The sequence below is a fragment of the Corythoichthys intestinalis genome, chromosome 8 (genome assembly GCF_030265065.1).
Source record: "Corythoichthys intestinalis isolate RoL2023-P3 chromosome 8, ASM3026506v1, whole genome shotgun sequence".
NCBI classification, from domain to species: Eukaryota; Metazoa; Chordata; class Actinopteri; order Syngnathiformes; family Syngnathidae; genus Corythoichthys; species Corythoichthys intestinalis.
The window spans coordinates 39,064,636-39,078,269 of NC_080402.1; the positions used below are offsets into that span (position 1 = coordinate 39,064,636).

Genomic DNA, 13,634 nt, shown 5'->3' on the forward strand with positions numbered 1-13,634 from the left:
ATCGGATCAGGACAGCTCATCTGTATTTTGTTTTTTTAATTGAAAAAAAATCTGCGATTGACTGAAGGCACGAAGTTTGAAGCGCGAAGTAGCGAGGGATCACAAAAAAATAAAATGGAGTAATGAATAAAAATTAATACACCTTCGTAAAGCTGTCGGAACACCCATGGCCATAGGGGCGAATAAAGAGGACACTTGGATACCCACATACACATGCAGTAGAGGCCCCTCTTGTCCAATTGGATGCGAGGAAGATGCTCAGCAATAGCCAATGGCAGAGCAGCTATATTTATGATATGTTCAGTCAACTTTGGAGCTGCGAGTAGCAGTCCATACTGTACTTTTTCCTTTCGTATCCTGAAATTTCTTTCGTAACAAGAGGCAATATTTTCACGTTGAGGCGTATCGTAACCTGAAAATTCTTTATGTAGAGACGTTCATAAGTAGAGGTACCACTTATGAAGAACTTTGAAGAATGAAGATTGGTCCCGAAACATTTCCTACTATTAAAATGTGTTGCCTCATGGCTGAAATAAAGTAAATACAATGTGAGGTATAGTGTTGAGCCAAAGGCCAGGAAGTCCATGCAAAAAATAATAATAATAATAATAAGTATAATAATAGATAATGCCAGGGACCTTTATTTGGTGATCATCCACTTGTATCAGAATGATGAAAAAAAAAAAAAAAGTCAAACATGGTGTATTATGACATGGGCATAAACAACAAGTAGAAAAGGCTCTAATTTGTGTATTGCCTGTTCCTGTACATACAGCATTAAACTGCTCATGGAAAAGTTGGCAAAAAGAATTAAGTTGTTAATGGTTTTTTTTCACTGCTATACATTGTGTGGGTTATACTAAAAAGAAAAATATCCAAATCTATCATTGTCTAATACTTCCTGCAAAGAGTAACAAAGCAAATTATGCTTAGCCAGGCCTCTCTCGGTTAGAATTATGAGCTACATGTACAGCGACCTGTCTACATTTGTGTTTTCTTCTGTTTGTGTAGTTAAAGGAGAATTTAGATCCTGCTTTGGAACCAGTCTTGCTGAAGCAGACTTTTGTAGCGGGTGGACGGACTCTGATCCGACTTGGAGACTCAGATATTGATTATGACAAAAATTTCCGGTTCTATATGACAACTAAAATGGCCAATCCACACTATCTACCAGAGGTAGTGCAAAAAACTGTCACACGATTAGATGCAATTTAATGATTAAATATTTTTCCTGTGTTGTTGTTGAATTCATGTTTGCAAATTTGTGGATTTATCTTTCAGGTGTGTATAAAAGTCACAATCATCAACTTCACTGTGACCAAGTCTGGCTTAGAGGACCAACTGCTTGGGTATTAGTCAAAACTAAAAAATATATTTTATTATTCGATTATTATTATTATTATTTTTTTTTTTTTTAGACTTTTTTATTGAACTGTGACTTGTGATACCATCCCATTTTCCGAAATTATTTTATGTCCGAACATTCTTTTCTCAGCGATGTGGTTTGCTTGGAAAGTCCACATCTGGAGGAGCAGAGGAATGATCTGGTTGTGCGCATTAATAATGATCGCATCCAACTGCAGAACATTGAAGATCGCATTCTAAAGCTTCTCTTCACCTCTGAGGGAAACATACTTGACAACGAGGAGCTTGTTACCACTCTTCAGGAATCAAAGGTTTTTACTTTTACTCATCTATGAATATGGGGTTTTGTTACAATGGAATGTTATAAATATTTAAGGGTTGTCTTATATCAAATCAGAACTAAATAGCTAAAAATTAAATCTGAAATATGTGTTAATGCCTTTTGTATATTAATGTTTTAAAGACAAACACTAATGTTTTAAAGACAAGGACAATTGTATTAAGTTGCAGATGAGACAAACTCTTCCAATTCAGTGATATTTTTGTGTGATCATTTTGCTTCTTTTTAATGTTTTTCTTTTCCCCCATTTTCCTCAGGTGACATCAGCGGCTATAAAACAACGACTGGAGGAAGCAGAGGCCACTGAATTAATGATAAATAATGCAAGAGAGGGTTACCGATCTGTAGCCACCCGAGGCTCTGTCCTGTTTTTTGTCATTGCCAGTCTTTCTGAGATTGATCCAATGTACCAGTTCTCACTCAAGTACTTTAAACAAGTAAGAAAGACCTCTTTCTTTTCATGATGTTGTGGAGGAAAACATGAGGTGGGAATTCGCTGAGGAAGACATAAGGATAATACAAATATTTGTTCATGTTCCGTTCGCCCTCTAACCACAGCTCTTCAACACCACAATTGAGATATCTGAAAAGAGTGACATCTTAGAAGAACGTCTCCAGATCCTACTGGACCAGATTCTACTCAACTCGTACATAAATGTTTCTAGAGGCCTCTTCGAGCAACACAAACTCATTTATAGCTTCATGCTATGTGTTGAGATCCTGAAGTACCGTGGTGAAATCTCGGAACCGGAGTGGCAGAACTTCATTAGGTCCACTGCTGGCATGGAAAAGGTGGAGTGAAATTGTTCTTAAACAGCTTGTTGAAAAAACTCTTGCCGTTTGTGGGTCTTAGGTTAACGACCCGTAAAAGTTTAGCCTTCAACACAATATTACAAGGGCAATTTCAAGTTTCAAAATACCATTCTAAATTGGATAACATAATTTTAAACTCAACACAAGAGTAAAGCTGAGGAAAAAAATATTTGGGATGGCGGGGGGGCACTTGACCAAAAGCCCTGTGGCCCCCACATTTGTGCGTGCTCTCATTATTAACCTGTCACCTGTGCTTTGTTTAGACTTCATCTTAAAAGGAAACAAGTGAAGGAGATTGTATTAGACTTCAGGAATTATCCCAAACTCCTCGGTCAGGCTGGTGTTAGCGGATTTGGTTGGGGTCATCAGTCCCTCCGTATTATGGCCCTTATTACGTCCTATGCTTGTTGAATTTGATAACTGATGTTCCCCATGCAGCTTTTAACGTTTTTAGATTTAATGCGGGTTGTCAGTCCTACTCGGGCTTTTATGGTGGATGACAAAACAAATAAATTTTGTATGCTTACGAGGCGAGGAAGAAAGAACTTGAATTAACAAAGAAATTGATTTACTTTCACAAGTGACAACTATTCTGTTGTTGAAGAATGTTTCATTATTCAGATTTAAAGCGCTCTTAGGAAAATTCCTTTGAGCATTTTTTTAAAAATATAAAATATTTCCTTATTATTTCTTTTTGACTTGCTGGAGTTCTTAAGATGCCTTTTCTTTTTACTTATATGACTTTCTCCTAGTAGCATGTTTATGCTTAAGAAATCTTCTTAAACTTAATGCAGCGTATTGGTGGATATGTAAAATTAAATGCAAAAGTAATCCTGTTAGTAAAACCCTTTGTCCCGACCTCTTGTAAATTCATAATCAAGACTATTTCCAAGGTCATTTGAGGGCATTAAAACTATAGCGAGACTAGTAAAGGGATCACTATTTTGATTGACGGGTTCGGAGACATCAATGGACACTTGCCTGGTTGGTCATTTTATACTATGATAAAAGACCTGGGGATACAGGCTGGTGTTGTGAGTATCATTCTAAGAGTGTCCTGCCTGTTCCGTTGTGTGTAATTGTCCTTAAACATTTATCAACCTCCTGCTATCTTTGTGGTTTGAATTTTGAATTCTTGTACAAGTAATAACCACTAGTTTCATATCTCCTAGGAATTTCCAGAGCGGCCAGATGTGCCATGGCTAAGTGATGATTACTGGGAAACGTCTTGTGAACTTGAGGATTCATTGCCCTGCTTCAAGGGCCTTTCCCAAGAAATCATTGCGACACACATCCATATTCAACTCGGTAAACTTGCACCCCAGATACAGTACTAACCTCGCAAGGAACAATAATTGATTTCTATTTGATATGAAATCATTTTGAAACTAGGAACTAATATCTTTACTTAGGACGTTTTGAGACACCTTTTAATCCAGAAACCTGGGAGGACTATGTGTCACAGTTGCCTCCTCTTGATATGTCTGAAGAGGGGAACAAAAAGGGTGGAATTCGAGGCTACTGGAATGAAAGGTTGACCTCTTTCCAGAAACTTGTCCTTATCAAAAGCTTCATGGAAGAGAAGGTAGGTTAAAACAAACAATACAAAATTATATTAGCATCATAAATTATTTTATCTAATGCCACTGAAGGTTTTTGTGTTGTGCTGCACTCCCATTAAATAAATTTCACTGCCATCAAATTCAGAATTACAGTCCTTCAAATGAAACATTATTCATTCTAATTACCGTTTCAAGGTACCTAAATGTTCAGTGTGTGTGATTTTGAGTCTAAAAAGGTAACAATCATGGTCGACAAAAACTGTTAATTACAAGAACAGGGCTAGCGTTAGACTTCTAGATCTTCTTTTCTTCTTCTCAAATCCTTATTGATGTCACACACGAGTTTTTTTTTTTTTTTGACTGCAGTATGTCAAGCATCACCCACACTGATAAGAGAGTGAAGTTTTCCTTTATTTGCTATTACAGATATGCACTCCTAATTTGAAGTCATTTTATACCAGAATAACTTCAGGATTAAATATTGTGTAAATTGTATCATTCTTCTTTTTCCAGGTTGTTTTTGCAGCAACAGAGTTTGTGATTGTCAGTTTAGGGAAGCAGTTTGTGGAAAACCCTCCCATTGATTTGGCTAATCTCTACAATGACATGTCCTCATCTACACCACTGGTCTTTATCCTTAGTACCGGATCAGATCCTATGGGTGCCTTCCAGCGTTTTGCAAAAGAAAGAGGCTGTCTGGATAGGTAAAACTTAAAAAAAATTTTTTTTTTCTTAAATTACACTGAACAAAGTGAGCCTCAGAAATCTTGTCAGTGTCAATCAGGAGGAATCCAGGCTTTCTTCAGAGTGTTCAGTGTTCTGATAGATTAGCATATTTGCTAGATTAGCATGCCCATTTGCTAATGTAGCCCTTCACCACACATTAAATGTTGCTCAAAGTGCGTTATAATACTTACAGTATATAGTGTATAACACTAGTTGAATTATAGATATAGGTATTCACTAATGCTGTGTGGCCTACGCTGTACTGAGTGTAATAAAGTTGTGTGGCCTGCCTCCACCTATTTCCATATTAAAATGCATATTCAATGGATATTCATATTTTCAGGTTACATAATACATATACTTCATACAATGCTAGTCATCAAACGGTTGTGAAAAAAATGATACATCAGTAAAGTAAATGTATCAAAATTTTAATACAGAAAAGGTGACAGCCATACAATATAATTAAATGCAGTTCAGTGTACGTCAAACATGGTTAGAGTGAACTATTGGCCTCGCTAAATCCTTCTCCAAACGTGCAAAACAATCAAACTATGTGTAAAATATGGCGGTTCTTGCCACACACTGCCATGATGTAATGTAAGAAATGTAAAGAATGACGTCACAAAAGATCCTTCTACTGTACGTATATATAGTTGATAACTTTAATTAGTAGCAATTATGAGTGTCACGGTTCAGAAAACTGACGGTACGGATCGGCTCATTTTTCCGTCCAAAAATTAAAATAAATAAACCACTAAATATATCTTAGACCTCTATTTATTTTGTCTGAGAAAATGGTCAACACAGAATGTCCAAGATGATCATTTAAATTACAACAAGTGCAAAATAACGCTTGACTTCATGTCTCAAACATTGACTGTAACTAGCAAAACAACAAGTGTAATTGAAGGCACATCTTCTGCACATTATTTTTAACTATGCAGAAAACAAGTGCAAAATGTGTCCACATCTAAAAAGAGTGCAAACAAAGAATACTAATAGCAAAAAAAAAATGTTTTTTCAAAAAGATAATAATGTCCACATTGTCTGAGGAGCGTGTTGACCTGTTTTCAGTTAATTTGTGCCCTGCTTTAGAAAACATTCTTTCACTAGCCACTGAAGTACCACGCACAACTAGATAGCGTCTTGCTTCTGTGCATCTGTGGGGAGCGCAATGTAAGACATCAGGGATAACTCCGTCACAATTTCTTTTCTTTTCATTTTCATAAACACACGGCACGATTTTCTCACTGAAGTGGTGGCGCGCCGGGATGTGGCAGACCTACACCGTCAAGGCATGCCCGATTTATGACCCACCGCCATAGCCTGACATGCACCTCCACAGAATCCTGACTGATTGTTCCTCTTAGACGGATGTTTCCGGTTCAGTGCGAAATCACCGCCATTTTCAAGCATTGTTGTGCGACACGCAAAAATGGAACAAGCCGACAAGAGTATCATCGAAGAGGTCCACAAGTAGACAACCTCTACAATGTCTCGTCAAGACAATATAAATATTGCCAAATTGTAAGCAATTCGTGGCAGGAGATTATTTAAAATACGGGCTGAAGGTCATCGATTGCATAAAAAAGTGGAAGAACGTCCGAGACAAGTATGTGTGTGTTCAGAAGCGAATGGCCACACGAAGCGGTGACACAGTCGGCCAAAAACTGCCAGTTTTTTATTACTTCATGTCTATTCTTTGGTTGGTGCATTTCATCATTTATTGTGTACATATGCTTGCTGTGAGTCTGTGACTTATTTACATTTTACACTTCAAGTATGTAAATAATAAAGCACAGATTTGATGTCAAAAGACTTGTTTTGATGTTTAAAATTCAATAACAGACAGTCCTCACAGTTGATACATTATTACTGATTGAGAGTGCCTTGGTGCTTTTATGATAACGTGTTTACCATCAAGGCTTTTAACGCAGTTTGGGAAGTTCCATAGCCGCCAGAAATCTGCTATGGCTTCCCACAAGCTGGTTTAAGGACACGGAAAACAAATTGGACAAAACGCTGCACAACACAGCTTGCTGGCTGCCACCTCCCAATGCTAGAATTTGTAAACTGCCAGTCTCTGTGTGGCATCAACAGTAGGACAGACCAGCCAGCTTCGCAATCTTCTTCTGTGTCGCCTGCGCCTCAACATTTGTTGTTCAACGTTGATGTGCTTAAGATCCACATTCAAGCGTTCCATCTCCGTTGGCATTGTTGTGTAACCGGAAGAAAACTAGAGTAAGTCGACAAGAGTCCCCCAAATCTGTACAAACACAATGCCACACCCCTCTAGTGGCTTGGCGGTGAATTACAGAGCAGAACTATCGAATGCTCATTGACGCCGTAGGGTCTACATCGTCCCTACGCCGTCACAGCAACGCAGAAGCATAACTCAAGTTTTAATCACATTAACCATATGTCTAAACCCTTTGTTTTGTTTGACCGAATATGGCCTTAAATATGCAACAATAAATATCGCAATCGCATCTGTTAATTTCTTTCGCCTAGGCGGCTCATGCCTCAAAGGACTACTTAAATTCCGTGGCAAAGAGCAGTTGTTTAGCATTTGCTGCCTTTGCCTCGCCTCCAGCCGCTATGCGGCCGTCATGCTAACACGAACACCACTACACCCCCACCCACCCACCACCAACGCGCGGACCACTCGCTTCCCGATCAGTGGAGAGTGATCCGATGAGTTCACGGAAAATCCGTTTGTAGTAGCAATGTCATGCTCGAAGCCAAAACATTTGCATAGCTCGTGCACTGCGGCAAAAAAATACAATGCATGTGTAAAAAATGTAATGTGATGTTAAACTATAATTTTGAAATGATGAACTGTCTTCAAAACTGTATATAATAAAAAGATTCTTTCTCTTTAATAATTAGGGTTGAGTCCATATCACTGGGTCAGGGACAAGGGCCCATTGCAGAAAAAATGATCAAATCAGCGTTAGAGAATGGAGGCTGGGTTTTCTTACAAAACTGTCATTTAGCTGTTTCTTGGATGCTCCCTATGGAGGAGATCATCAAGACTTTTGCCGAGCCAGGTAAGAAAGAAAATAAAAAGAGTAATTGTATATACACACTATCAGTCACACTCTTATGTCTGATATTTGACATGGTCAATCACATGGTCCTTGTGGACTTGACTATGAAACTTCTTTCTTCGCAACTGTAGTTCATTAGTTTAACTTAAGACGTATTGCCACATTTTATTTTCTGCGTACTGAATGTTCTAAAAATTGAGTGAGGCATTTCCCCCCCCCCATTGTTTTTCTGCAGACACTTCAATCCATGAGAACTTCCGCTTGTTTCTCAGTTCCATGCCTACTAAAGTGTTTCCAGTAACAGTTCTACAAAATTCTGTCAAGGTAAACTTTATATGTGCATGTGATCAGTGTGTTTAATACATTACATTAATTTAATTCCTTTCCAGTTTAAAAATGTCAATAGTTGACATTTTTGCCCCTACAATATGTTATTTAATTTTCTGATTGCAATTTAATGACCACCCAAAATAATGAATGATTAAGAGAAACTGAATTTATTATTCAATTATCATGTAATCCTTTTAGGTAACAAATGAACCTCCTAAAGGCTTGCGTGCCAACATTCGACGAGCCTTCACAGAGATATCTAACAATTTCTTTGAAGAACACGCTTTGGGGCTTGACTGGAAAAAGATGGTTTTTGGACTCTGCTTTTTCCATGCAGTCATTCAGGTCCAGAAAAAAATATATACAGTACTTGTGCTAAGATGCAATATTTTGTTATCTTGCTTCATTTTTTTGTTTGTACTCCTTCAAATGTTTCCCTTGTTCATGCATTCTTAGGAACGTAAAAAATTTGGTCCTCTTGGCTGGAACATTCCCTATGAGTTTAGTGATAGTGATAGGGAGTGTGCTCTGCTTAACCTCAACCTCTACTGCAAAGATGCAACTATTCCCTGGGATGCCCTTACATACATCACTAGTAGGTGAACCGTAATACACGACTGTAAGCTATTTTGTTTCAAAGATTTGACGCGGAAATACTTACCTCTTTTGTTCAAATTAAAGTGATTTCCAATTCCTTATAATTAAATTCTAAATTTATTAAATTAGTAACTGTCATTGTATACTTATTTGATAGCATGGGCTGAGTTCCCCTTGAGTGATATGAACCTGAGTGTAAATGTGGCTGTTGCTGTACATTGATTTAGGACCAATCTGGGGTGTAATCAACCTTTGACCTGAGGTTAGTTAGGATAGACTCCATTTCCAGGTGTCATTAAGGAGGATAAGTGATATAAAGAAGTGGTTAAAGAAGTGGCATCAGATGTGGGCTCTCATTAATATAATGTTATAGATACTTGTTTTTTATACATATAAGCCATACTTTTTACTACTTTGGGCTACGCTAGTCGTTACATTTTTCCTCTACATATTATTATATTCTACATATTACAATTTAACTCTTTTTTTTTGGGGGGGGGGGGGGGGGGTCAGCAATGCCAACAGTAGCTCTACCAGTTTCACCAACGAGACGTCGCAACACTAATCACGAATCCATTATACTAACCAGACCCAAGTTTGCTGTTCTATGATCACACTGGCCTATTCAATCATGCGGCGTCTTTAAAGCACAGTAAAAAATGAAGTCTTTGACATAGAGCACTGCCCTCAACATGACTCGAAAGCACAGATTTTAACCTTTCTCCCAGTTTTTATTTGGCACCTAATGACCACGGGAAACCAGAGATATTTGTTGTTGTTATTGAACAATTGGATCAACTTAGTTACAGTATTTTAATAATGTCGTTATGGTGGTACCCTCCAGGAGAGTCGAGTATCATCTAGTTATTTACTTTACTAACTTTGTGTAAAAAGTTTGACAACCATCAGTAGGGTGTATGGATTGGAGAAAAATGTTAAATAACATTTGATGAAATACTAAGAAGGGGTGTAAGTCATCATTTCAAGGCGATACAATATAGATTCTTTGGACATGGTACAATATTTACTGTTATTTGAAAGTCTGCCTTGATTTGATTCAAGGGCATTTTACTATGTTTAACAAGACGTTTGCGCATTAAATGCAATCAGTTACGTAAATTTCAACTAAAGCAATAAAAAACGGAAAGCAATTTTGACATTTTTGATAATTGTGCTTGTGAAATATTTCTGAGATTTTAGTGATAACAATTATTTTTAATGAAACTGTTTATTGATGTTTTGCATTTCAGTTGATTTATTTGGCCCATTGCTTAACCAGTCGATGAATCATTCCAAATTGTTGTATTTTTACCCGCCTAATACTGAGTGCACCAACAGAAATATATTCAGTGATCCCTCGCTACTGTGCGCTTCAAACTCCGCGCCCTCAGTCCATCGCGGATTTTTTTTCAATTAAAAAATATATAAATGAATACAGTAATTTATAAAGCTGTCCCGATCCAATCAAGTAGTCTCTCACTCCTGCCGCTTTTCTTGGTCAGGCAGTGCACTGGAGTTGCTTATTAAAGTTAACGATGATTAACAGACGTTAAGGTTTGATCTTGCCAGAGACACTTGGAAGCCAAAACTTAAAAGTGCTGCATGGGTCAATCATCGTTTAACTTGTTAAACAGTTGCTGTGGCAACTCATTGCGTGTAAGTGAGCAGCTTGAGCGGATTTTAGTGGATTCAATGAAGCATTTAATAGAGTCAAGCATTTTCAACTTTATTTTTGTTTAAAAGTCATTTGGTGAGACAGTAACATGCTTAAAACTTATCATTATTATTAGATTTGACATGCCTAAAAACCATTTATTAAAATACATATACACACACACACACACATAAAGGTGTGGTGGTTTTTTTCCTTTTTTTTAATACTCTGGGGGGGAAAAGTGAATCAACATGTCTTATATGAATATGTTTCCAATGTTAAATCTGAATAAATACATTCAAAACACAAATGTTTTGGTGTTGGGGCTACTTTGCGGTTTTGCACTTATCACGGCGGGTTCTGGTTCTCGTTAACCGCGAAAAATGATGGATCACTGTGTATATGTATATTTTTTAACAGTGTCAATTAAGTGAGCATTTTTCTGAAACTTGTGTGAAAGTTGCAAACTTGTTAAATGTGACGACTAGATAGATAGATATAATTGTAGACTTACATAAGGAAGATGAGTACATTCCAGCTTGTTTGTATCCCTAGGTGAGATCACATATGGTGGCAGAGTGACAGATTCATGGGACCAACGCTGCCTCAGAACGGTCCTAAAAGGCTTCTTTTCACCTAAAACCCTGGGGCCTTGCTATACCTTCTCACCATCTGGTACCTCTAAAATTAATTTTGGCCGTGACTGTTAATGTAGACTTTCGTAAAATTGTCACAGGTTCATAAAAAAAAAAAAAAATGTACTGTGCTGCATAATACTTGTTTTTTTCGACAGAATGAATTAGCTTACTGTACTAATTGAATGCCAGAAACTACATATGTTGTTGCTACTTTTATGTTCTTCTGATCCAATGTCCCCTTCTGTTTAATAGGTGTATACTATGCCCCCGAGTTAGACACACTGGATCTATATATTGGGTACATTGAGACTCTTCCAATCATTGATGACCCGGAGGTCTTTGGCATGCATGAAAATGCCAACCTGGCCTTCCAGGTATGAAACTTTTGCACTAGAAAAAATTATAAAGAAGTAGTCAGTTTCAAGTCGTTTTGGAGCCAGAATTTGTTTTCTGTATATTGTAGTAATCTAGTAAACCTTTTGTTTTTCATTGAATCTGGAAATATTTGTCAATTTACTTAATACCACTTGACAAAATTACAAAAATACAAATGAGCACAGAGGAAACACATCAATTTGTTTATCTGTAATTGAAAAGAAAACAACTTTGGGTCAATTAAAGTACATCATCTGTATGCTTTCCATGTGTTTGTGTTCGCAGCGCCAAGAAACCAATAATCTTATCAACACTATTCTGGATGTCAATCCTCGGTCTTCAGCCCAACTAGGAGGCAAAAGCAATGATGAGATTGTGTGCGAGCTTGCTGAAGCTATACTAGCTAAGTTACCTGGTGCGCCAATTTTTTTGGTCTAAAGACACCGTCATAATTAAATAAAAAAGATTGTTGAAGGCAGTATTGTGTTCTCACTGGTAAAGTACAACACTGACATTATGTTTTTGTGGTTGCCTATGTAGAGCGCCTTGACATGGACGAGGCACTTGAATCTTTGTTCGAGCGAGACGATAATGGTCGAGTCAACTCCTTAACAACTGTGCTGGGCCAGGAAGCCGACAGATTTACCAAACTGATTCGATTACTCAGGGTAGGTGCACATTTATAAAATTATGAGATTAGTATTTTTTCCCACCTTGTGTTGCAAGGACCTGACTGAAATATTCAATGCAGGTGAAAATATATAGTAACAGTTGGACAGTATCACTGCAGAATTTACCAGCAACAAATACTCTTGAAAAAAAACTAAACTGTAATAAAATCTGACCAACATAAAAATAATTGTATAAGAAGGGCTGTGTTAGCATCGACCCTTGGAACCTGGTTTTTGACTTTTTTGTATCAGGGCCAATTAATTACTTCTTTACTACATTGTTACTTATAGGTTAGGGGTTAGCCAGCCCAGCAGAGGACATGGTTCCCATTAGATTCTATAGAAAAAGCATCCAGGTCATTTTTGAGTGAGAGTGTGGGGTCCTGTCACTAACGGGTTAAAATGACAACTTGCAATTGATGACACACTTACTTTTAAGAATAACTGTATACAGAAACATGGATAATGTCGTAAGGAAACATAGCTAGGATTAGATGATTGGGAAACGGGAGGGAACTACAGAAAAAAAATTAAAGGCAAGGCTTTAATCACATTTATTTCCTTAAATTGATGAAAGAATTTTCATAATTCCAGGTGTCCCTTATAACGCTGCAGAAGGCTATTGCGGGTCTAGTGGTGATGTCCGAGGAGATGGACCGGATCTACACAAGTTTTGTCAACAACCATGTTCCCACCCAATGGTCCAACTCCTCCTACCCATCACTAAAAGGCTTGGCTTCCTGGGTCAAAGACCTGTACCTCAGGATCTACTTTGTTGAGGTTTTTCATATTTCATGTATTCTTGATACTGAGAGGGTATACTTAACTGTACAGTCAGAGTTTTACATCAGGCATGCAAACTGGTTAGGGGTGAAAAAGGTGACAAAGTAACATGGAGACACAGCATGCGCGGAAAAGTGCATTTCATAGTGCAACCAGAGACATCTCGAATTAAACACAGTACATAATAATTTAACATATACAAGTCTAAATCTCTCATCCTGAAATCAGAACATATAAGACTCATTTAGTAGCAAATTGTACAAAATCTAAATTATAAAATATAGAGTATGTCTCATTTGCATTAAGCAGAGAACAGCTGTACAGCTTAAAATATGAATTTACAGGTACAGTATAAATTCTATTCACTTAACTATTATGTGATAGATAGATGGATAGATAGAATAAAAAAAATTACAAGTCTTCAAAAGCATTAACTGTAGTGATCATAACTTTATTTACATTCAACCAAAGCAATTAGTCCCATGGTCCTTAACTTCGATTGATAGGGCATCATACTGGATAAACAGAAGTACACCTGTAGGCTGTTTTATGAATGGGGGGGTGTACGAACAGCGTGGGAATGGGGGTTTTTTCAAATGTGACCTGTAGCGGAGCTCTCCGGTTTGATAAACTCTCGATGGCTAAACAAATGAAATGACCTCCACCACAAGGCAAAACTCTTCCCTTTCTGTAATTATCGGAGAGTATAGAGGGGCCTTAAATAACT

The 13,634-nt window shown here is 37.5% G+C and overlaps 1 protein-coding gene across 3 annotated transcripts in view; it reads left to right on the plus strand.

The window, feature by feature from the left end:
* Positions 1–13,634, plus strand: part of dnah6 (dynein, axonemal, heavy chain 6) — a 78,678-nt gene that overhangs the window by 60,043 nt on the left and 5,001 nt on the right. For 2 of the 3 annotated variants that reach the window (XM_057843672.1, XM_057843671.1), the window contains exons 61-77: positions 1,012–1,176; positions 1,282–1,349; positions 1,496–1,676; positions 1,963–2,142; positions 2,264–2,497; positions 3,691–3,826; positions 3,931–4,103; positions 4,594–4,784; positions 7,699–7,859; positions 8,095–8,183; positions 8,388–8,534; positions 8,646–8,784; positions 10,996–11,115; positions 11,331–11,452; positions 11,739–11,868; positions 11,994–12,121; positions 12,719–12,904. In XM_057843672.1, coding sequence (XP_057699655.1) covers positions 1,012–1,176; positions 1,282–1,349; positions 1,496–1,676; positions 1,963–2,142; positions 2,264–2,497; positions 3,691–3,826; positions 3,931–4,103; positions 4,594–4,784; positions 7,699–7,859; positions 8,095–8,183; positions 8,388–8,534; positions 8,646–8,784; positions 10,996–11,115; positions 11,331–11,452; positions 11,739–11,868; positions 11,994–12,121; positions 12,719–12,904 — 2,550 coding nt within the window. Of the gene's footprint in view, positions 1–1,011; positions 1,177–1,281; positions 1,350–1,495; positions 1,677–1,962; positions 2,143–2,263; positions 2,498–3,690; positions 3,827–3,930; positions 4,104–4,593; positions 4,785–7,698; positions 7,860–8,094; positions 8,184–8,387; positions 8,535–8,645; positions 8,785–10,995; positions 11,116–11,330; positions 11,453–11,738; positions 11,869–11,993; positions 12,122–12,718; positions 12,905–13,634 lie in introns of those variants that run through there. The other variant, XR_009064149.1, reaches the window with a different exon arrangement.